Genomic DNA, 26208 nt, shown 5'->3' on the forward strand with positions numbered 1-26208 from the left:
CTGGAGCTATTGCTGCATTTGTAAATTGTTTGCCACGGATGAGGCACAACAGAATAGGACAACCTGGATCACCAGTCCATGTAAAACCATTGATAAATAGCTTTCATTGTAAAGACGGATTTTTTTTTTTTAGTCCATTGATGTACCGGTGCAGGGAAATGCTTCAGAAGATTTAAATTCTTCATTATCATTGTCATCATTAAATTTATTGGTATTGTCCAATCTAGAATCCTCCTCTTCTCTCTCACACCTCCACTTCAAAAATTACCACATTGGACCCTCAGATATGACTGAATAAACATGTACAAAATATATTTAAAATAACAGGATAAAATAATTACAGGAAAATCATAGCGAAAAGATGCAGGATGGCGAGGCTGATGTCACAGACTAAGTTGAATGAGTCCATTAATTTCTTGAAAAATGCACTTCTCTCTCCCCTTCCTTCAATGTATTCCTCCCTTCCTGCAATATAGCATTCACCTGTTATCAATGGTCTCCCCTATCTCATGTCAAAAATTAAGAATGGATTCAATGAAATAAACGCAGTCTTACAGTACACTACCCGACAGCTCAGAAAGAGTTGTAACTAGATTTTTGTTCAGTCTCTGCTCATCACTACGAGAGTGTGTTGCCAGAATTTGAAATAATTTTTAAAATAAGTCATGATCTCCCAGAGAACTCCTAGTGACCTCTCAGAACCCCAGAGTTCCATGGAACCCTGGTTGAAAAACCCTGTTGTAATGGTGAATTTTCTTTTATTTATTGTTTGTTTTTTATGCTGTACATAAAAAACCCAGGGTCACACTGTTTGAGTTGTGCAGACTTCTAGATCTTGAAAATAAATAAAATAAAATAAAATAAAAGCTTCTGCTTTGTTTATGAGCCTCATTTCTACAAAATAATTCAACCAGAGCACAAAACTGATAAAGTGAGGCTGAGTCTTTTTTTTCTCCTCATCCATGGACAAAACTTTAGCTTGTTCTAGATAGGCATTTTTATATATTATATATGTGAACACACATATATTGTATATGTGTACATGTATGTTTATTTATAGACGTGTGTGTGAATATTTATTTATTTCACATCAATTTTGTGTGTGTGACTCTCCATTCTTCTGCTTAGATCATAAACCTAGATTCATAATATTATGACTTGAAAGAATGTAGAATGCTGTCTTACTCTTCCACAATATTATAGAACAATCGCAGTACCCTAGAAAGTTTATAGAAATAACAACTTACCATGTAAACGTTATACTGCTTTGCAAATTTTCCATTTCTGCCTTTCAAGAATCTGCTTTTGTTCATTTAGTTCAAACATTGATAGAAAATACTTTCTGGATTCACAGAGAAGACTAAACTATAATGTACAGTTGTAAAACTTTCTATTGAGATCACTCAGGCAGAAGAATCTATAAGTAGCAATTATAGCAGCCCTTTTCAATTTGCCAAATGTGGATTAAAATATATGCCCAAGCGTAAGGAGTAGTGTTTCCAACAAGATTTTATTTCATACTTAATAAATAATTTTTCTGACATAGTGTTCTGTAGATAACCTTTCAAACTAATCTCCCTAATCATTTTTCTTCATATATTTAGCAGTTACAGCCGGCAGAGGATATTCTATGAAATAAAGCTGAACCTTGAGAGAAATGGTGGTAGTGCAAAGCAGAGCCTTGTCAGCTACGGCATGTTGGTTATGGTCACCTTTCTTCTAGTACCATCAGATCTTACTTTTATTTTGTAGCTGCTGAATATCTGATGATTCAATGCTGCTTATGGTTTACCATTTTCTTTGCTGGCTTATTGTTGTACTATAGTTTTATTATTTACATTCTAAACTGAGAACCATTGACGTGGGTGGATTGGAAATATTTATTAAATAGATACAAAATGAATAAAATAATGTAATGGGGGTGGAGGAAATGAACCAGCTGGAGGAAGTAGGGTGTTCATAACCTTCTTTCCACATGCGGTGGCTTATTGACCACAAGTTCTAAAGTTTGCAATGATAGTTTTGATGGGGCCACCAAAATCTAAAAGATTCTGGAATATAATAATTTTGCTTTGGTAGCAACAAGAGATCTGCCTGCCTTCCATCATTTTCATTAAGCTGATTTGCGGAAAACATCTTGATATCTCAGGACAACAGAGAATCCAACTGTCTGGACTTCTCTGAGTTCACATCAGGGCAACTTTCTCAGGATGGTTCGGGCAATGGAAAAACAGTTACAACAAATGCAATCCAAGAAGTACATTACCTAACTCACCAAGGTTAATATAGTCCTTGAATTAGATATTAGGACTGGGCAATTTTTATTATCATTGTCTTCATGAATACTGTATTATTTGCTTTGTGCCTTTATAAGATGGTATGATAAAAATTAATTAATTATTAGGAGCGAGTCTCTCTCATTTGATCTTTTTATGGCTTCTTCTTTTGACAAGAAAGAAAGAATACTTGGGGAAAAAGGACTTAATTAGTTTTCTCCCCTTCTTGAAAGGCAGCATGCAAGCAACAATAATAAAGAGAATATTAGAAAGTCAGATGCATTAACTGAGACTTACTTTGCTTTTGCTTCAGCATCCTCATATGCTTTATTGGAAACATCATCCAGGCCTCCAATCAAATGTTTGAAAGAGCTGTAAAATTAAGGCACATATTAAAGAAAACGTTTCTGGTATAATTGAACATTCCCTGTTAAGTAAGATCTGCCTAAGATCTTATAAAATACTATTACAAAACATGCAGATACACCACAAATAGATTGTCATGTCAATGATTTTGATTCAATGCCTACCTCCCATAAACAGAAGGATCCCATTTGGCCATGGAATCATTATTAATATTGATTCTATTTCTATTTTATTCATTTATTGTATTTATATCCCACCACAACCAACTGCCACTAGTGCTGAAAGCATGTTTTCATTCTTCTACAAAATATCAAGTTCAGCTTCCATCCATTGACCAATATACTGTAATGGTGGAAAGTTCATATCTAATTAATTAACTTATAACTTATAACATATTACAAAGAAGAAATGAAAAAAGAATGGATGTGCATCTGACAAAATTAGCTTTAACAGGTAAATTGAAGAATTAGTTGCTAATACTGCTAGACAAAATAGGATGCTTTTAAATATCAAGTATTAGAGAAATGAATTATCAGCAGATGATCAGTTCTCAACTATCACATTTTTCAACATGAAGAAGAAATGAGGAAATGAAAGGAATATGGACCAGAAACATCAGTTCTTAAGGTACAGAGAAAACTAAACATGTCCTCAGATTGAACATGCTTGCTGGTAACTACATCCATGCGAGCTTTGGGGCAACAGGTTATGGAGGTAGCTTACCATTTCAGGTAATGCTGTTCATTTCCCAGGCTACTCATAATAGTTTCACAAGAGGTAATGAACCAAGTCCTCATTTACTCAGAAGAAAAGTTTAATACAGCTGACTTCAATGTAAATGGCTAGAAATGGAACTAAATTAATCAGCAACTCTCTGTAGTGATAGGTCTGTATTAATATAGCTTATTGCTTGGTCCTATTCAATACTCGACTCTAAAATGCAAAACCATAGAAAAAGGATTTAATAACTTTCGATTTTATGTAGTTATAGAATACAGAATTGCATCCTTCTTCAATACCTTCTCTAGCCATTCATTTGTATTTCCTGTGCTACCTGTCACTCATGCCTCATAATTCTTATGGGATTTTTACACCCGTAAATAATGTGCATTTCAGCAATATTAAACCACACATCAAATAACATTTTCATCATCATCATGATCATACAGAACATTACAGTTAGCTAAAAATATATGATAATGATAGGGAGCTCCAAATAAAGATACTGAGAATTTGTTTTCACTTGTATTTTAATTGTATTAGTTTAACTGTTTCAGATTTTCATACTGCAATTTTATTTAACTATCAGGAAAATGATGCAGGAAAAAAGTTGTTTTTATAAAGTTTGGATTTTTTTTAACAAACAAATATAATAAATAATTAAACTTGCAACAATTTAACCTTTTGTCTAGATAGCACAAACTACATTTATTTTTACCTTTTCAGATAATCTGCTTTTCTATTGTACTTACAGAGATTAACCTTGAAATAAAATGCTTGACAACTCAAAATACTTTCCCTGATGATCTGAAAGGCATGCTTTATTGGTGAGTCTCCTTACAGAAGCAGATAGAAGGGAAAAGAAAACAGTGGTGTGTCAAGGGTGAAATTTCTGTGATTCAGTCTACTGGGGTACAACAGTTTGATCTGCTTTTCTAAGAAGAAGAGCTTTAAAAGCTATTTTTTTACATGCTAGCCTTTCCCCATAAAATATCTCTGCTTTTGCACTGTATTCTGAATGTTTATGATGATGCCATGTATTATATGTTGTTGGACATTATTATGATCACTGTTTACTGCTTTTAATCTTTTATGAAATTTAGTCTCCTAAATTATTATATGTGCTGATTGGATTCCTTTGTTAACTGCCATCAGCTGGCTTTGCCAGGAGCATGAAGTATCCAAATATGATAAACAAATGAACTAATCAGGTAATTTAAAAACACAATGTACCAAAATATCAGACACCTCATAGTGCTAGATTATCCTCCAGGCAGTGATGTTTAACTGTACACTGGACTAGACACCATGGTTGGCCATTATGCCTCCTGATAGAAACAGTACTAAAAATTGTCCTTTTTGCACTGGGACCTGATTGAGCAATTTTCTTGGATCCGGAATGGAGTGCGTGTGTGGGGAGAGGAAAGGGGGGTTGTTTTTGTTTTTGCATTCCTTAATGTTAATTTAAGCTTTTCCTGTCAGTTCTGACCCCAAAGTTTGTGACCTGGCTCCAACTCCTGGCTTGTGCCCTCAACTCTGATTCTCTGGCTCACTTTTTACAGCTGCTGACAGTTCTCTTTATCACAAAGTGCTCATTACGTGCTGTTTACTGCATCTTTGTCTGACTCACTGCTCTTTCCAAAAAGTGCATCCAAGTGAACAATCCAATTTTTATGATACAGGCTTGCATCACAATTACCAACTCTCCTTAGAGAAATTTTCAACACTGCCCTCAGCGATAGTTCAGTGGTGTACTACTTTAGAGCAAACATTCTTTTTATTCTTTCTGACCTCACTGAATGTTAGAAAAAAATTATGCAGAGGGGATTGAGATTGTATCTGTCTTGAACAGAACAGGACCAAATTTGGTATGGCAGGAGAAGCCTACGAAAGAAGGTGGAGTTCAAACTTTGGCCAGATCAGCCAGTGGGATTCTGAGAACAAAATCCTCCTGATGCACCCCTAAGAGGGAGGTGTTTTCCAGTTGTTCCTTCTGAGCTCCCCTCCCTCCTTCTTCCTGGCCAAGAACAGAGCATTTGCAATCCACCCATTCTTCATTACACACACGCACACAAATACAGATACCTCCTATAAACACTGTGGGTAAAGAAGTCGGAAAGAATTCCAGAAGCCATGCTCTGCAAATATGTCATGGGATTTGGAACTGTCTGTCCTTCTGTGCATCAGCAAGATAATTCTTTGAAAACTGAACAGCACAGGCCCAAATTTAGTGTGTGGGAAGAAGCCAGCAAACCACAAATTTGAGTTTAAAAATGAGCCAGATGAGATTGCAGAGAAAAAAAAACATTTAAAAATCGAACCGTATGGGAAAGGCAGGTGTGCAGCAGTTCAGAAGGTAGGCAACTGCTCCAGTCTAAGCCCACCTTCTTCCTGTCTTTTTGTCATGTGACCCACAACAGATCATATGTAGCCATCCTGTGCTTCCCAGTAGACACTTGCATAAAACAATATGGCTGCTGCTGGTAAACGGGTTGGAAAGAATTCCGCAAGTCAAGCTCTACGTGTTTTTGCTACTTCTCTCTCTCTCTCTCTCTCTCTCTTTGCAAAGAAGTTAATACATTTTCTGAAAGTAAATCTTGTAGGTTATAAGAGCAATGTGTACCTCCATTTTTTAGGAAAGAAATAACCATGCCCAACTGAGGAGAAAACTGAAATGGAAAAGACTTTCTCATCATTTAAAAGATAGGAGCCAAGTAGCTTTCAGAACACGCTTTCACGATAGCCAAAGCAATACGCAAGAAAAAACCTGTCAAGAAATTGAGAAAAATAACAAGAAAAGGAAACTATGTGATATTTTAAAGACAATCAGCAAAACCACAAGGAATTTTACAGCTCAGGTAGCAGTAGAATAATCAAGAAAAAGACTTAATAAAAACAGATGAGATTAAAGAAAGATGGAAAGACTACATTGAAATATATACAAGGGGATAACAAAGTGACTGAAACATTAGTATAACAGTTAAAGTGCTAGCAGCTCTGTGTCATCAAGGATGGAACAAGACTGCATCTGTTTTCAGCACAATTGACTAATAGCATCTTTGTAACATCACCCACTCATCAATAAAAGATACAAAGCTAATCCTCATTATTGTTATTTTGGCACAACAATGGTTGGATGACTCTAGATGTTCTAGATGCTCTTAGATGCTCTAAGACACAAGTGTGTGTTCTAGCAATTGGAAGAGATTGGTGTATATACCTATAACAAAGAAGGGAGATATAAAAGAATATGCAAATAACCATACCTTTGCACTAATTCCTCATGCAAGCAACGTTTTGCTTAAGATCTTATAAAGAATAGAAGAGAGAAGGGAGAGAGAAATGCCAGATGAAAAGGCATGTCACAGAAAAGGCAAAGGAATGTGAGATCAAACAGCTGACATAGGATGGCTTATGAGAGAAAATAAGGATGTTTATCTTTGCTTTATTGATAACTGTAGGTCATTCCAGAATGTGTTAGGGGTAATGGGTGTACCAGAACAACTGGTTATTCTTTTGAAATAGCACTTACAACAATTTGAAAAATCACAGTGGTTCAGAATAGGAAAGGAAGTGAGACAAATATACTGTACATATTGTCCCTCTATGGTGAATGTGAACATATTATTAGAAAAGCAGTATTGGAAGAGATGATAATTGGAAATCTATAGGAGACTAAACCACTAACAATCTGAGAAATGCAGATTACACCAGAAGCAAAAATTAAGAAGGATTTAAAGAGTGAATATAGAAAGTGAAAAATGTGAGTTAAGGAAATAAAGTCAGCTACCACAGTTAGTTAACTTAAACAATGCAGAAACAGAGGTGATCATTTTGTTTTCCTGGGCTCAAGAAGCAGAATGTGCTGGAGAAGCAAAGAAAAGATTAATCTTAGGAGGAAGCAATAACAAACTTAGGTTTACAAAGGATTAAGGACATTTTTATAACAACAGAGATCACAATAGTTAAAGCAAAGGTCTTCCCAGAGGATGGAAAGCATGGCTGTGAATGCTGGACATTGACAAAGAGCAAGAGAAAGAAGAGAGCATATCTGAATTATGAGTCAGGAGACTGATACTAAGAGTACCAGGGACAGCAAGAAGAACCAGTTGATCAGCCCTGGACCAAATAAAGACTGGCTGCTCCCTTCGTGCCATGATCAACAAACAGAAGCTTACAAACTTCTGTGCATTTGAAGCAAGCGAATGATGAAGTAGAGTCATAAATGTATTAATGAAATATTGAAAAATTAATCTATGATGCGTGCAAGTTCCCTATTTCTCTTGTTGTTCTTTATTTTTCCTTTTTTGCATTTCCCCCTTTTCATTTCTTTTGTATGTGTCTTTTCTTCTTTTCCTTCTTTCCTCCTTTTCTTAAAAATGCATAATAAAAAATAGGAAAATGTCTGTGCTTAGGAAGGGAAGCAGAAAAATGGGAAGACAATGAATTAGGAGGATGGGTGGGTTTAAAAATACTATAGAAAGCTTTGAAAAATCTGTTAGTTATTACTGGAGATACAGTAGGTTGAGATGCCACAAATTGTTCCATGCAGCTACCCGAAGTTCAGCCTGACTCAATGGCATCGAACCAACTGTGAAATGGAAGACTGCTCTTTAAACTCTCCTAGGAAATGATTTATACAGAGTTAAGTCTACTAGTTCTTCTAGCTCAACAGTTTCAAGTTTACAATGATTGGCAGCAGTTCTCCAGGGATTGAATTTGGGAGCTCTTGAAAGCAAAACATGTGCTCTACCACTGAATTATAGCTTTCATGTTCTGGAACTAAGCTGCTGAGGTTCTCATAAAACCTCATAGCATTACTGACTGACAAAATCCCTAGATATGTTGGTACAGATATTACTGCGCCATGACTAGCTTACAAATAAGTATTATAAGGTTAAAGGTTGGTGCTCAAAATTTCTTATGACATAATATTGGTGACATGAACAAAGAATTTGCACAAGCAGATATGTCCACAGATATATCAGCTGCAGCTCAAAGGCTGTTTTTATTGTTCTGTATTTGTAAGCCACCCAGAGGCTATGTGGGTGGGTGGTATAACAAACGTGATGTAATAGTAATAATGCTGAGCCCCACTTATTTCAACAACTAGGTTGAAAGATACAGTTTTGATGAACTGATGGAGACTGCAGGCAACCAATTTGTCTCAGAATTACATTTAACAAACAGTGACTCCAGGAAATATATTGTACCATTAAATGTTTGAATATAATTCCCATTAGTCTTGATGAAGCATTAGTATGTGCTTTATTAAGTACTTTGCTGAAAGTGGGCTACTCTTAACTAATAAATAAATAATACACAATATACAGTATACAGTATAATTTCCTGTAAGCAATATTCTTGGAATATCATAACCTTTCAAACAAATCAATGAAAAAGATTGGAAATCAGTTTTTTAAACAAAGAAACTAAAGGCAAGAATATTATTCTGAAACACCTAATAGAAACATTGGAAAAAAATAAATAAATAAAACCTAAAGGGTAGTAATCAATACAATCGGTCAGGATTTTAGAAGCCCGTATGTTGATGTTATTTTTCAGTACCAAGAATATTGCATGGAAGTAAGAAGAAAGCACCAATAATGAACATAGGTCAACACCATGGTAGTTGTAGAACATGGGTAAGGGTGCACTTACTTAACTAACATTTGGGGTTTGGAATGAATCTGGATAGACTGAGGGTACCTCCATATGAAGATTCTGTGCCATTTGTAAAGAAGCTCTGGAACTCCATGTTCTCACAGCATTGGGAATGTTGGAAAGTGTCAGTCCTCCCAAGTAAACCAAACAGGAAACATGACCAGTTGAGCTACTTCTACTTTATTGTTAGGCTACACTAACAGAATCTTGCAAGTCTGAAAGTACAGCTCTCCCACTGACCCTTTTTACCATCTGATCAGTTAGGGCGGATCCTTTCTAAGTTTCTTTCTCTGCCCATTACTCTCCCTTTTATCTGATCATTCCCTAGACAGCATCTCTTCCCCCCATCTTCCAAGGTCATTCTCACATTCCATTATAACACCCTCCTCTTCAGACTCATCCCCTCCTCCTGAGTTCCCAGAGGAAACAGGCTGTGGGCTGTGAGAATGAAATGCAGCTGCATCACTCTCCTTTTCTCCCAGTAATTCCCCAAGATCAGACGAGGCTTCCCTAAATCATATGCTCCAGTTGAGGTGACAGCCGCTCCTCCCTCAGGAAACTGTTGGTCTCCCCTCTTTGGTCATGCATGCCTGATGTGGAAGGGGCTGATTCATTTCCCCCTACTTGGTCTCTTGCTATTCTTGAGCGCCCCCCCCCCTCGTAGAAAAATTCCTCCTGCTTGTCTTGGTGAGCACAACTCCTGCAAGGCAGGTAGTTGCCAAGGACGGGATTTGCTAGGGTACTGATTGTGAAAGTGGTGCACCAATTGTGGTGCATCATGTCCGTTGCTGCCTTCCATGATCTTTCTGACTCTGGGTAGCCTTTCCAGTGCTAGGCCCACTTCCCTCTGTGTCTAGAGTCTAACACTGCTTTGACCTCATACTCTTCCTCCCTGCTTACTAGAATGGGAGGGAGGGTGCTGTCATTGAATGTAGATTGAAGAGGGGAGCTTCCTTTACAAGCAAAGATGGATGGAACATGGGGTGAACTTTCATCAATGCCAGCAATGACTGATGAAAACTACTGGGTTGATTTGCTTAATCACCGGGAAAGGGCCAATAAATTTTGAGTCCAGTTTCATGGAAGGTCTCATGGAAGTAAAAAACTTTGTAGAAAGCCACACCAAATCCCTTTCTGTAATTCTAGCTCCTTCTTGTCTGTGTGCTGCTTTTTTGTACGTGGCCTTTGCTAGTTCAAGCTCTTCCTTTAAGAGGCTTTGGGCTGCTTGCCTCTCATGCAGGAAATCTGTGGTGTGAGGGAGGGTACTTTCTTGCCTGGTGTTGGTAAGATCCATGGGTGGACTCCATCAGGTGTCTGAAGCAGGGATATACTAATAGAGGAATGTGCTGCATTGTTGGAAGCAAGTTCAGCAAGAGGTATGAGATCAGTCCAGTTGTCTTGCTGGCTAGAAATATAGCATCTTAACTATTGCTGCAATAGTTGGTTAACTATGCTGAAAATGCTGAAAAGCATTTCTTACTTCCTGTAACTCCTTGTTGAAAATACCATAGTTCCTTTCTGCTGGGAAGAGCACTCTGGAGTAAAAGGCACATGGTAGTAAATCTGCCCCCCTTCCTTCTCTGCCTGGAATAGAATGACTCCTACCTCCACATCTGAGGCATCTGTCTGCACAACAACACAACAAAATCTGGATAAATAGGGGCATATGGGAACCAGCAAGTTATTTGCAAAACCTAGCTTTCCCCAAGCTGAGAATCCATTTTTTTAAAGCTAGATTCAATAACCTTCCATCTGTACTTCTTCAAGGTAGGTATAGTAAAATCCCTTTAGCTGAGCATATCTGTCCATGCAGTGATGAGGAAGTTGTATTATTATGTTGTAAATTTTATAGGGACATTAGGTCAATCTACATCCTGCCCCTAACAGATAAATTTCCCAGGAGTCCAGATAACTTTTATGTGAACCTTCTTCTTCAAGATTTAGAACCATTCATTACATGTGCAGTAGCTAGATTTTGTGTTGCTGCAATGAAAGTTAGACAATACTGGTTAAAAACATAATTACCTTTGATCTATATATTACTTCTGGTTTGATATATCTTAATTAATAAATTGTTAGGGGATATATATCTTTTATTTTATACTTATTAATGTTTCAGATTTATATTACCAAGGTAATAAATGTACCAATATAGTAACAGAGGCGTGAATGCTATACTATTATGTTATTTATTTTGTTAACTGTTAGTATATTATTGTATCCATCTGCTTCACTCTGCTTCTGTATGTGTCTGTCTGTCTGTCTGTCTGTCTGTCTGTCTATCCATCCATCCATCCATCCATCCATCCATCCATCCATCCATCCATCCATCCATCCATCCATCCATCCATCCATCCATCCATCCATCTATCTATCTATCTATCTATCTATCTATCTATCTATCTATCTATCTATCTATCTATCTATCTATCTATCAAATTTGTCACCACCCATCTTGTGAAATGACTCTGGGCAGTTTATAACAAGATAAAAATTCACTAAAATACAACATAAAAACAATCCTAAAAATAAATAGGTTCCAAGAGGATGGAGAATTGGTGAGTAATTCCAGGAAGCATCATCAGGGGGCTAACCACCCCAAGGGAAAGGTAGAACCCATATCACCCCATGCACACTGACAGAGTCAGGTCTTTAAATCTTTTCGGAAAGCTGGGAGGGTAGGGGCCTGTCACACCGCTGGGGGGAGAATATTCCAAAAGGTGGGGGCAACGGCAGAGAAGGCTCTCTTTCTGGGCCCCGCCAGCTGACATTCCCTTGCTGACGGGATCTGCAACTCGCCCTCTCTGCCTGATCGGGTGGGACAGGTTGATGTAATGGGGAAGAGATGGTCCCTCAGGTAACCTGGACTCATCCCATGTAGGGCTTACAGGTAATAACCAACACTTTGAATTGGACCCGGAAGCAAACTGGCACCCAATGCAGCTCTGATGGCAAAGGTGTTACATGTGCCATCCTTGGGGCACCTAATATCATCTGTGTGGCTGCATTTTGAACCAGCTATAGCTTCCAGATACTCTTCAAGGGTAGTCCCATGCAGAGTGTATTGCAATAGTCTAACTGAGAGATGACCAGGGCGTGAGTGACTGACTGGAGAGCCTCCTGATCCAAGAAGGGGCATAACTGGTGTACCACCTGAAGGTGGGCAAAGGCCCTCCTGGGCATGACTGCCACCTGCTCTTCAAGCAGTAGTCACAAGTCCAGGAGGACCCCCAGATTATGCACCCGGTCTGTTTGGGGCAGTGCAACCCTGTCCAAAACCAAAGATGATAAGCTCTCGGATACGGAGGGGCCTCCAGTCCACAGCCACTCTTCTTACCAGGGTTCAGCTGAAGACTATTGTTTCCCATCCAGACCCCCACAGCCTCCAGGCACTGTGAAAGGATGGTCACGGCATCACTCAAGTCACCTGGGATGGAGATGTGTAATTGGGTATCATCTGCATATTGATGATACCTCATCCCATGGTGGTGGATGATCTTAACCAGTGGTTTCATGTTAAAAAGGAGTGGAGAAAGTACCGAACTCTGCAGCAACCCACAATGGAGGGGCCATGGGCTAGACCTCTCACTCTCAATTAAAACCAATTGGGATTGACCTTGGAGGAAGGAAGAGAACCAGCACAGAATTGTGTTGCCCACTCCCAACTCCCTAAGTCGACCCAAAAGGATAACAAGGTCAATGGTATCAAAAGCTACTGAGAGGTCAAGAAGAGCAAGGATGGGTGCACTACCTCCATCACACTCCCACCAGAGATCATCCATGAGTGCGACCAATGCCATTTCCATCCCAAATCCTGACTGGAAGGGGTCCAGATAATCCGTTTCCTCCAGGATCCTCTGGAGCTGCAACATTATCACCTTCTCAACTATCTTCCCTAAAAAGAGGTGGGACACTGGGTGAAAATTGTCCATGATGGTGGGGTTCCAGTGATGGCTTCTTGAGGAGGGGAAGCATCAGCACCTCTTTAAAGGCTGCTGGAAGCACTCCCTCCCTCAAAGATGAATTCACCATCGCCTGGACCCACCCATGTGTCACTTCCCAAGTAGCCTTAACCAGCTAGAAGGGACATGGATCTAGTTGGCATGTGGTGGCATTGACCATTGGAGGACCCTGTCCACTTCCTCGGGTTTAACAGGATCAAACTGCTCCCAGTTAACAGGGTAAGTCTGTACTCTAGGCATCTCTATAGACCATGCTGCATGCTTGGTATCTAACTGGGGCTGGATTTGAGCAATTTTATGTTCCAGATGCCTTGAAAACTCCTCTGCACACCCCTGTAAATGGGCCACTGGGCCCCCCTTTCCAAAAAGGTATTGATTTTAAACAGGGCTGCTGGGTAGCATTCTGTGGATGCAATAAGAGCAGAGAAATGTAGATGTTTCAACAGTCTTATCGCCACAAGATAGGCCTTAATCACAGCTCTAGCTTGTGTTCGGTCATGTTCAGTCCTTGTTTGCCTCCAGTGGCACTCTAGATATCTCTTAATCCTTTTCAAGACCCTCAACTCCTCTGTGAACGACAGGGCGTGTCAGGCTCGATGGGCTAGAAGAGGTTGCATGGGCGCAATTTTGTCCATGGCCTCTGCCACTTTCCTATTCCAGGCCAAGGCCTCCACTGGACCATGCAGCAGACTCTCAGGTATAACCCCCACCTCCCTTTGGAAGCCAATTGGGTCCATCAGTCACTGTGGGTGGACCAGCTGAATAGGTCCCACCTCCCTGTGGAGGGGGGTAGCACAGGAGAACCTCAGAGCCACCAGGGCATGATCTGACCATGACAAGGGGGATAGATGTAATTCTTCCTTCAGATCACATTGCCACTGCTCTGACAAGAAACACAAGTCTGGTATGAGGCCACTGTCCCGAGTTGGGTTACAAATTATCTGAGACAGGCCCATGGCCATGAACTCCCAAGCTGCCTCTGAGGCTCGCCCTAGGGATGGCAAGTTGAAGTCCCCCAAGACCATATGTCTGGGGAACTCCACTACCAGCCCTGTGATGGCCTCCAGCAGCTCAGGGAGGGAAGTTGCTACACACCAGGGAGGCTGGTACAGCAACAAAAATCCCAACTGTTCTCGCAAACCCAACTTCAGGAACAGGGTCTCACAACTGGCCACTTGTGGAGCAGTGCTCCTGAAGGCCAAAAGAGATTCCCGGACCTCTATTGCTACCCCTTCTCCCCTGCCCTGGGATCTCGGCTGGTGCCAGACTGTGAACCCGGCTGGGCTCATTTCTGAAAGGGGCACCCCCACTTCAGGGCCCAGCCAGGTCTTGGTAATACACACCAGGTCGGCCTGCTCCTCAGTGATCAAATCACATATAAGACAGGGGGCCTTGTTGTTAACTGACCTGGTGTTAAGAAGCAGCAGTGAAAAGCCAGGGCCTCCATAGATCTGCTGTCCAGGGCCTGGGTCTGAGTCCAGAGGGCTGGAACACGCCACTGGTAACAAACACTGGGGGCGCCTTCCCTGAGAGTTGCCTACCCTCTGACTCCCATCATAACATCCTCTTCCCATCACCACCTGAATGGTATAACCTGCCCTAAACCCTAGTTCCCCCAAATCCCAAACCCCTGGCTTCCCTAGTTAGGGGACCCTCCATCCAATTATACAACAGGCACGTGTGAGGGCTCCCAGGCACTTCAGCTCTTGCTGTCAGCTCTGTAGGGGCCCTATCCCTCCCTCTTCATCCACTGTGCCCCCTCTATTGGCTTCTCTCACTAGTCAGAAGGGGGCACCCGATTCACTCCCCTTCACTTTCCCTGACTCTCACTCAGGGGGTGAGTATTCCCGCCATATTCAGAGACTCACAGACTCACACACACTCACAGACACACCCTTGGGCTTCTCTCCCCATCTCCCACCCTAAGGAGGGAAGCCCAACTATCATCCATTGGAGGGACCCCAACGCTCTGACCAATTCTCAAGTCCTCCAGGGCACAATCGCTATACAGATGCCAGTTGATCAGCCGATATCCTGATCTCAGGCCTGGGCCGCCAAACCCCCTCCAATCAGTGGTCAGGCAGCCACCAGTCCTCTGGCACCAATCTGGCCAATCTTCAGGCCCTCTGGTCATGTGGGATCGGGCACCCCCAATGACTGCAGGCTGGCTCCAAGTTCTCTCCCTGCAGCCCCTTCTCAGTCCCTTGCCTGTTGCCACTTGCTGCACAGTGCTGAACTAAGCTGCCTGCCACCGGCATTGGAAATTACCTTCCTGCTCGCTGCTTGCTGCTCACCCCACTGCACCACTCACCCCACCACACCACCTGCTGCAAGCATGCCAAGCTCCACCGGTCCCAGGGTTCCAAAGCACCCCCAAAAGCATTCCGGCTCTCGCTGATCACCGCCTGCTATACACACACACACACACACACACACACACACATGCACACATGCACACACATACATACATACTGCACAACAAAGGGACAGGAGGGGTCAGGGAGGTGAAGGAGGGGCTGAGAAGCAAAGAGCTGCTTTAACTCTTGAAACGCCACTTGCTCTTGGGTTGACCAGGAGAATTGTCGATCCTTTCGTAGGAGCTGGGACAGCATCTTTATAAGGTCAACAACATTAGGGATGAATTTTCTGTACAAGTTTGCAAAGCCCAGAAAGTGTGTTAGGGCAGGTCCTTTCTAAGTTTCTTTCTCTGCCCATTACTCAGTTGCAGGCTCCTCCCCCTTTTATCTGATCATCCCCTAGGCAGCATCTCTCCCCCTTCCTTCCAAAGTCATTCTCACCTTCCATTACAGAAAGTGAGCTGATTGAATTTTGGCTTTTCTTCACTGCAAATGCTCCATTTTAAAAGATAAGACTCAGGAGCTGCATGGAACTTGAGAGCAGTCTGTTCTTTCATTAGTGGGAGTCCTTGTTTCATTCTGCTCAGCTCTGAGCCTTTTAGTAGATGTCACAGGCAACCTTATCAGCCAATATGATCTTAATTGTTCTAGTCAGTTTTTCATCTGTTTCACAATCCCTGTAAAAAGCTTAATTTTCCCCAGTTATATAAGCAGTCTCTATCAGCAAACCCAGTCTTAATCCTTCTAGCCAGCTTCTACTCAATTCCATATTCTTGCTCTTGACTGTCCCTGCTTGTATAAATTAAACTGTACTAAATTCTTGCCTACAACACTGGTTACAGCTGTTGGAAAAAGTAACTAGTTGATAAACTTCAGGGTCGTGCTGCAATCACTGCTTTTAATGGAAACTCATACGCCAGGAGAATGATGCCTCTATGGCCAGACAGCAGCTTTCCCTTGTTACAATAGCTCCGGTTTTGGAATGGCCAAATATATCAGCATGCCTTTGAAACACTAGGAGGAGGAGACTAGGGTGTCTTCTGTGTGTGTGTGTGTGTGTGTGTGTGTGTATACTCCACACATATATATCGATTTCTGTCTGGACCAGGGGGAAGGGATTTTTGTACTCTATAAAGTATCATAGCAATGGTGCCCTGACCATTCCTTGCCTTCCAAGGTCAGCAGGAATGAAGCCAACCACATGGTCAGCTTCAAAATCCTTTGAAGAAATCCGAGAATGGAAACACAGAGAAGTGTTCTTATAATAATAGCTAGCTGGACTCTTCCAACAAAGCATGGTCACTAGACACAGGGCATTTTTCCTGCCCAACATGTGTTACTGTATTTCATTGCAACTGCTATAAGGATCTCTGCAAGAATGATATATTGCCTCTGAATATGTCAGTCACAACTGCCAGTGAAAAGTCAGGAAATCTGCTGTCTAGACCACATTCACTAAACCCTGAAGCCCAACAGTGCCCAGCACATCTCAGTCATGAAAGCCTACACCAGTATAAAATTGGTGTTATTTTCTTATGCCCTTCCTGGGACGGATTATATTTTTATACTAATTGTTGCTGTGTTTTCACTGCAACCATGCAACGTTTGGTACTGTGTTGGTGATAGCATGGTTGGAGTGTGAGAGGAGAAAATTGGTGTTGGGCAGAGGCAGGGTAATCTACTATGCAGGCCGCAAGCAAGTGAGCAGGGACTGACTGGGGCCCTGTCTTTATAGCCAGGTGTCATGACTTCTGATTGGTCCTTTCTTCATGCTGACAGAAGCCATCAGGAACCAACACCACCAAATGACTGATCAGGATCAGGCACAAACAAAGAACCAGTAGAGACCAGCCTTCAGAAACCCGCACCAACCAGAAGCCAGCTTGGCTAAACCAGCGTTTGCATAGCAGACAATCTTGCCTCTCAAGATGCTAGCCACAGTTGCTGGTAAAGCATCAGGAAATCTGTTGGCTAGACCAGGGTTACTAAACCCTGAAGCCCAACACTTCTCAACACCAATTTTCTCTTCTCAGACTCCAACCATGCTATCACCAAATTTTGCTTGGTTGCAGTGAAAACACAGCAACAATTAATATAAAAGTGACACATTTTCCAGGCAGGTCCTACTTTCTTAAATTTATTGTTCTTGTTTTATTCTTTTTGGTATTGCTGATTTTTGATCATGTTAATGAAATTTGATTTGAAACCAGATGCATGCTTTCTTTATAATGAGTTGTCTCCTCATATAATGCCCCCCCCCCCCCCCCCCCGCAGAGGCTTTCTCTAGATAACAGCAAGTTTCTCATTCGGGCTACAGACAGATTTTGAGATGGAGTAACCTGCATGGAAATTCTATACAAAGGTCTGCCTGTTTTTCAGAGAAGGGGTACTAGGCTGTCAGTGCAATGCAAGGCACATTGTAGCAATGCTGGAGGTGGATACTATCTTGTGGATATAATGCTAAATGTTGGAGATACTGTAAACCCAGTTCCTGAGATCATTTTGCACACAAATATCTTATACACCCAACTCCCCAGAATACAATACGGTGTAAGGAGACACAGCCTGGTACTCCTTCCATCCAACAAGATCAAATAGAGTTAAACTCAAGGATTCTAATCTGATGGGACCCCAGGAATGTTCTTGGTGGCTGCTTTCACTCAATGGACCTCTCTCCCAGTAGAGATTTGATTAGTCTCATTCCTCCTAGACTTCAGGAAAACTGTGAAGACCTCCTATTTGGTCTTGCAGAGGAAGAAGATTCTCTCTGGAAGCTGGAGCTACAGACTCATGGTATTTGTATTTGATGACATTTTTCTTCTTTTTTAATGCCTCTATTATTTGGGGTTTTCTTTGGGGTTTTCTTATTTTATATGTTTACATTGTTAGCCACTTAGAGCCTTTGGAACAGGCAGCATAGAAGCAACAAAAATAAATAAATAAATAATATCCCTTACTTCCCTTTCCAGAATATGCATTCAGTATTAAGTTGCCTCTAAGCATGCTCAGTCTTAATTGGACTGTTTGAGAAAAGGTTGTTTGGCTTTCTATCTATCTCTATCTCTATCTCTATCTCTATCTCTATCTCTATCTCTATCTCTATCTCTATCTCTATCTCTATCTCTATCTCTATCTCTATCTCTATCTCTATCTCTATCTCTATCTCTATCTCTATCTCTATATATTTATCTGCAACATGGTGCTTCTCAGGAGCCCTACTGCTAATGTTTCTTTCATCTTCAATTAGTCCCAAAAGTTGAAGGTAAAGCTGGGTTCCAAGTAGAAAAGTTGTATTTTATTTATAAGAGAGCACAAGGCTAAACAAACAGCAACTTATACCAACATGGTTGATTTCAATGGCTGGTAACCTTAATTCAGTGATCAAACTTCAGTAGTGCATACAGATTGATGATTTCAGCCATCAAATATTTACCAAAGAGAATAATAAGTAGTGTTGACCTGAATTTGTTAAATGCTTTATAGAAAATGCTCTAAGCGTTTTGGACTTGAATTCTGCCTTAAGAATCCAACTGTCTGTGTTGGCTGATTCTTCCGTACCCTGTCTTCTCAACTTTAGATCTGTAGCAAACACAATTTCATACATTTACTAAACATTTACTAAATATCCCTGATGGCCTCTACTCAAACTAAAAACCAGAATCATAATGTAGCTCCAAATTTCCACTGCCTGGAGAAGCAGAAGCAAAATAATTCCATTATTTTTAGGTATTATCAAGCAGAGTCAAATACATTCATGGAATGATAACATAGTAAGTTTCAAGAGGGAAAAAGACCATAACAGCATAATGAAATTCACAACAAGTGAATATACTGTATCGTAGCAAATGCTTGCTACTGAAGTGTAAAAAAAGCCATATGGTAGATTTTAAATTAAATGATATATTCTTAATAATCTATTACTATAAACTTGGTTACAATAATCCCTATCTTATAGCTAGTAATGGACATTATGGGTAAACAATGTAGTTTAAATTTATTTGCAGAGAAATGTTCTTAACAGCTTTTGACCTTTAATTTTTCACAGATGCAAACACATGTCAATTAGTCAAAAGAATCTCCTCTTGGACGTGTTGAAAGAAATGATAATGCAGATCCTCACTGTGTGGACAGCAACACTCAGAGAATTAATACATTTCCCTCACAATGCATTCATGGTGCCCTGGATTATATAATTTGCTCAACATTTGATTCTGTTTTGGTGTGGCATTTAAAGATTTAGGATTGTGAGCCTTTTATGAAGATTTAGCTGTTTTGTGATTTAGTTGTTTGTAATCCAATGCCAGTTGTTGCACAGGTCACTCTACCTGTTGTTAAATGCTTACTTAATCATAGCCAATCCTGGTACTTGGACAACTGGCTGGAAAACAACAAGATTACAAATATGGCCATCTCTGGTCAACAGCATTTAAGTGCTAGGAAGCAATAAAATACTCTGCTTGGCTGTCGTGGCAAGAATTTCTTAAAAAGTAGAGAAACCTGGGAATTTCACAAGCTAAAATCAGTAAATATGAAAGTATACTGGGGGTGACTTACTTGAAGGTCGATAGTTAGTTTTTTGTATAAAACTCAGTATAAAACTCAGTAAAACTTGTATATACCCTTTTTGTATAAAACTCAGTTTCAAGAGAAAATAATTATTGAAAGAGATGAAACTGAGACACACCCATCATACAAATATGTAGATATTCTAAATCATGACTGAAACCCATATTGCATAAATAGAATGTGCTTGATATTTCAACAATTAATTGTTTAGGATGAGTAGAATAGAACTGATAGGAATTGATGCTATTGAGAATAGAGAGAATAAGTAAACTAATAAAGAATTATTCTCATCATCAGGTGAGGTCAAGATGTCTTGTAGTGATACAGAACTGGTTAGCAATATGAGAGATGAGCCTGTTAATTTGATAGGACATAATAAACTATAGTATCTACTCCAAAGTTTTTGACATAAACTGTGTGTAGGAAACAGAATGCCCTCTGTCATCATTATTATATGGTAATTAAGAGAAATAAATTGTGGAGGTTGGGTTAATAAAATGGATAATTCCTCGGATATAATAAATATTCCAGAAGAAATGACACTTGCAAATAAATCTAGTATACCATCTCTGGATCTCAACTGTGTCACTCAAATAACATTGGATATTATGGTAAAAGTCAGAGAAATTGCTAATACAGAGTCTTTCCTGAAATTAATTTTCATTAGGGATACATTCTCCTTTAAATTGTTTTTCAAGCAAATATTAGTCACAGTGTCCAGAGTGCATTGTTTTCATACTGAGAGATAGCTTAGCTCTGTCAGCTGATGGAAGGGGAACAGTTAGTGACTTTACACCCCACTTGTTGGCTCCCCACAATCTTTGAGATGACCACTGCCGAATCAACAATGTTATAATAGATGAATTATTTTTCATCTGATCTAGTGAGGCTCTTATATTACTTGTCATACTTATTCATTTGAACTTACCTGCTCCATCCATTTCATCTGCAAATGAAAACATTTAACTGGACTATTGGAAATATCTCAATGACAAACTTTTTTTAAAGCCTGAAAACTATTACACTTTGCATATCCAGCATTACTGCAGCGTTAATGAGGATTCTCATTTTAAAATTAAACCAAAACAATAGAAACAATGTTGAGAATAATCAGTAGAACCATTAGTGTCATTTCATACCAACTGACCATTAGGCTAGACTTGCCTATCACATACATCTACTGTTAAAATGGAGTAGTTCCAATTCCATTCAGTGTATATGCGAGCCTTCCTTCTGTAACCTTTAATTTTTAAGGTTTAAATATGAAATTATATTTCACAACCAGAACCTCTCTGTCTCAACATGGCTCCAACCCTAACTTTGAGTTTAATTTTCTAAGAATAAATTTTGAAGAGGACTAAGATATTTGATCTAAGAGTTAAGAAATTAATTCTTGTAATTAGGAACATTACCACAGAATCATATACAACATGTTAGTTATTTCTCTTGCTAGTTCTACGTATTTCTGGTCTTGCTTTGTTGCTAGTCCTAACTATACCACAAGGCAAAGACTCTACCCTGAAGTACTGTAAGTATATCGGTCTGACTCAGAAAAATATATGGCTAAGTAGGAGGCAATCCAATGGCAGTTGGCTGTTGGGGGCAATGCATAAATAAGATGAAAATATCCACATATAAACAGCATGTACAATGAAATGGGCTCTCCAAGTCACCATAATACTTAAATGCTTTTAAATTCAGACTATCTTTTCAGGTTGTTCACTTCATTTCATGCAAGCTACATTTGTTTTAAGTGTGAGCAATTTATACATTGCATTAAAAGTCTATTTGGCATTTGCCATCCATGACCACACGGACAGCATCTAAATGCCCTACTTATTTGCTTTTCTGTTTATACTTCAGTGACCAAGTTCTCACATCCAACAGTATAGAAAATGCTGTTTTTCAAGCAGATAACTTCTAGACCTAATATTAAAGCATAACAGAAAGGAAAATGATCAAGACCTGAGAACAATACAACACTAAGTAATCAGTGGCTAATAAAATTAATCAAATTACAGATTTCATATCTATCCACAACTAGTATATCAAAAATAATGGAACACGTGGAAGAGCCATGGAGTCAGTGCGATGTACTTCCATGTAGATCTGCTTGTGCTGGGGCTGCAATACTGTAGCAATCCTCAGTTTAATGTGGATGTTAAACATAATAAAGTGGCAGAGATTAGACTACCACAATCTTGGGCAGATAGATTTCCACATAAACTTCTGCACAGGATTTCCACACAGGATTCCTCTTATTTTCTTCCCTCTGTCCACACTATCCATGTACCCTTCAAAGTTTGCTTTGAAGAATTTCCCAGCCCCCTGAAGTAGATATGGAAGTTGCCTAGAGAGATGGGAGTTGGGGAGGAACAATTACCAAGGGATACAAGCCATTTTGTCAGGAAGAGCCTAATAGCTCCTTTTCTAACTATATTTTATGAAATGTATTAAACTTTGTTAATCAGAAAAGATGCTACTAGACTCTTTCTGACATAATAGTTGTATCTGTTGGTAATAAGTTGCACTCACAAAGCTTATGCCTTTTAATAAAATTTGTTAGTCAGAGAAGGTGCTACCAGACTCCTGATTTTTTTACCACCATAGATTAACACAGCTCTTCTCCCACAATGCCAATACATTTTGCACAATATTATCCCACTTGGTCTATAATCTGGCTACATGGTGAAAACTCATGGGAGGTTTGGCCTGAAAAAGAACTAGTTTACATAAATGAAAACAAGAAGGTGTCTTTAAAATCCAGCTGCTTACCAATGACCCCCAAAAGCTTAGAAGCAGGGATTTGCCGCTTGGTGCTACCTCGAAAATAGTATTCAGTGCTATCCAGCCTCTAAACCTGTTGATTGCATACAGCCATTATGATGAATAGTCATTGACAGACCATGAATTTGTCTAGTTTTCTTTTAAATCCTTGTGGTACAAAACACCATAAATTAATTTGAGAAGCTCTATAATGAAGCTTGGACACCATTAAGCTTGAGGGTACAGCCAGTTTGGTGTAGTGGTTAAGGCTTCAGGCTAGACACCGGGAGACTGTGAGTTCTACTCCCGCCTTAGGCACAAGGCCAGCTGGGTGACCTTGGGCCAGTCTCTCTCTTTCAGCCCTAGGAAGAAGGAGGCCAGGGCAAACCACTTCTGGAAAACCTTGCCAAGAAAACTGCAGGGACTTGTCGAGGCAGTCGTCAGGAATCAAAAACTGACTCAAAGGCACACGTGCACATGTGCGTGACACACACTCAGATTTTATGGGACTTATGCGAAGATATCAATAGCTTCAAGGCTGCATCCATAACGTGCAGCTTGAGTACTGTCTGAGATGAACCTGCAAAGGTATTGACAGAAGCCATTAACTAAGGCTTTAAGTGTGAACTTTTTAACAAAACCTAACAGGTTTCCACTAATTTACAAGTTGCTCTGCTTAGCTTCATGTATATAATTAACTGAGAGTTGGAAACAGATATGCTGACAACAAAGTCAAAATCTCTAGGGTCACAATGCAACTGAAAACACATTCACTATAAATAGCATTAATGCAGTCGCATTCAATTCCACAAGACTGTTGAAATCTCAGGCATGCAGTGGATTAACTTCAGTCTTAGATGTTATATTTACACCCACTTGCTACTACAAGGACATTGTCAGCAGCAAAAGAAAAATATATTCAGTTGATCATATAAAATTAGAGATTAATTAGCCCATAAATAAGTGCTAATCCTGAATTAATTCTTCCTTTTTACTTCAATTGTCACTGTAAATTCCAGTGGCAAAATATTTGTACAGATTATTCAATCAAATATGCGTAATTATTTGGATATGTTTTCCTCAATAAAATGTCTGAGGTTCATTAATTCCCTTCTATAGATTTATACATTTTAATAGCTGTTTTATAATACAGAAATCTTCTTGTATAAGTGTCACCTAAGATGTTGACAATTCTAACAGCTTTCATTTGTTTATAAGGCATAAACTCTAGTGTAATTTCAATGGATCATAAATTAAATAGTGGATATTTCCATATAAATTCTAGGAAGCATTTCAATAAATATAAAATATTGTGAAGGATACTGTCAAACCTCTATCTCTATCTATCTTTTCTTCTAGATAGTTGAGGCATAACCATGCATTCTAACTTTTTACAGAAGAAATAGTTTTACAGAAAAAGTTGGCAATGTTGTTGCACTCCATGAATCTTTCCCCATTAAGAGAGCCAAACGTAATTCTTCCATTCATTTCTATGTAAGCTTTCATTTGAATTTTTCATTAAAAGGGGTTATTTACAGCCTACTTAAAGTGAAATAGAGGGGACGAGAAAATGAAACACTGCGCATCCGATCTGTTGTAGGCTAAATGACACTCTCACTAGCAATACCATAATACCTTCAGAGTGGTGCAGCAGCTAAAATAATAGAATTGTTAACTGTTCAGTGGTAACTAATCAGTGTTTTTATTCATATCCCAAGCATGCTTAGAACAGATAGAAAGCAATGACTGACCCAGGAATTAAGAATTTTGAAACCTCTATAGAAAGAAACCTTGAGTTATTTCAGATCCAGAGAAAAGCTATGAATTACCATATTCCTCCACTACACAATAATCTTTCAAGCATTTTTATGTTTTTATTCAAATTGGAGTCATTATCAAATACATCTAATAAATTGTGACTCAGTTGGGATCTATTTGATCCCAGGACCAGGTCAGTAAAATATTTCTCCCCAAATGGTCAAAGATTAAACAATGTCACTTGCTAATGCACAATTAAAGCGAGCGAATTTGAGTTTGAGATAATTAGTATCAATGCTGAAAAGTGCCATACTTACTCTCTGTCGATGACAAGACACGTCACGGCTTCAGCAGAAATAACATTAGCTGTTCTGACATCTTCCCTGAAAGGACAACAGCATACATTTTACACAAATGGTCAGGCAGTTATCTCTGTGGTACTATAAAACATTAGCACACAAATGCATCTTGCAAATGAGAATTATGCTTACTGATTTATTGTTCTTTAAACCATTAACAGCAAATAATGCTATTCTAATCTTGTTGCTCTTGAGAAATGTTTACAAAACAATATTAACATAGGTAGTCATTTCCCCAGTAGAAATGTTGCTCCATCATTTTAATGCCTTTTCATAAGACCATTTCTTTCCTCCTGTTCTCACTTTGCAATTCACTTAGCAGAAGCAGACAACTTATACATTACTATGGGTCATAGAAGAAATATGGCTATTTTAGTAGAGTGACATCATTATAATCTATCATTTCTATAAATAGAGAAAAGCAAAACAAACAATTAATTAGATTATGCGTCAAGTGACGTGAGATGGTAGCAGACTAATGTGGACCTGCTCTGTTCAGAAGATGGGTTTGTGAAGAAAATGGTGAATAGGTACCAATGTGTTCTCTACTTTGGTTTTCCCCATGAATTCCTATGTAGGTTTCAGTTTGGTATGAATCCCAATTATATGAAGAAAAAAATCTTCAGGATATGTCCTGTATGACTGGAGGGACAGAAGTTTTTGAAAGAAGTTGTTTTAAAAACTTCAATCTCCCACCAAATTGTGCAGCTTCCAAGAGACCACGGACACTTCCTGCTGGCACCCTTCCAGGTCCCTATTCTACCTAACTTTTTATGGAGATTCTTCGAATACCCAAATAAATGGGACACACACATGTGACAAAGAAAAATGTAGTAACATTTTAATTTACATAACTTGGCCCCACATAGGGCCCACAGGCATTGTTACATAATCAAAGCAATAAATGATTGTGGCTTAGTGTTTTGTCTGGAAGTGGGTCCCACTGCCCAGAAAATTAGTCAGAACAAGATGAAGTGTTAGAACACATCCTAGAAGAGAGAGAAAGTAATAGAGAAAAATCTTATCACTTTGCATTTTCTAAGTGGGTTTTGATTTTTGCCACAAAACACTAGATGTCTATTGAGGAAAAGAAAAAGAAAGAAATATAAAATAGGTAGGCAAAACATAATGAAAAAGACATGGCTGGCAGGATCTTATCCAATAATACAACTTTCCATTGCAAGCCCTATTAACTATCGTATTTGAAAAATCTAATTCTTTAAATCTTGATATATATGGACATATAGAGACTTATCCCTTTTTTAAAAAATGCCTACATTGCTCCTGTAACATTATCACAACATTTCTATGACCCTGGTCAAGGATTATTTATAACGTTTTTCTGGAAAGCTATTGCTTTAGATAGAAATACTGTTTAATCAACAGAGGATCCTCTCCTTTTTCACTTGAACAG

At 39.3% G+C, this 26208-nt stretch overlaps 1 protein-coding gene across 3 annotated transcripts in view; it reads right to left on the reverse strand.

Moving 5' to 3' along the window:
- Positions 1–26208, reverse strand: part of PRKG1 (protein kinase cGMP-dependent 1) — a 772110-nt gene that overhangs the window by 84441 nt on the left and 661461 nt on the right. For all 3 annotated transcript variants that reach the window (XM_088144405.1, XM_088144404.1, XM_088144406.1), the window contains exons 8-9: positions 24753–24818; positions 2574–2648 (exon numbers count right to left, since the gene is read on the reverse strand). In XM_088144405.1, coding sequence (XP_088000531.1) covers positions 2574–2648; positions 24753–24818 — 141 coding nt within the window. The remainder of the gene's footprint in view (positions 1–2573; positions 2649–24752; positions 24819–26208) is intronic.

The sequence above is a fragment of the Python bivittatus genome, unplaced genomic scaffold (genome assembly GCF_059951505.1).
Source record: "Python bivittatus isolate LINGU-HERP-01145 unplaced genomic scaffold, Pbiv_v1 ctg000400_np1212, whole genome shotgun sequence".
NCBI classification, from domain to species: Eukaryota; Metazoa; Chordata; class Lepidosauria; order Squamata; family Pythonidae; genus Python; species Python bivittatus.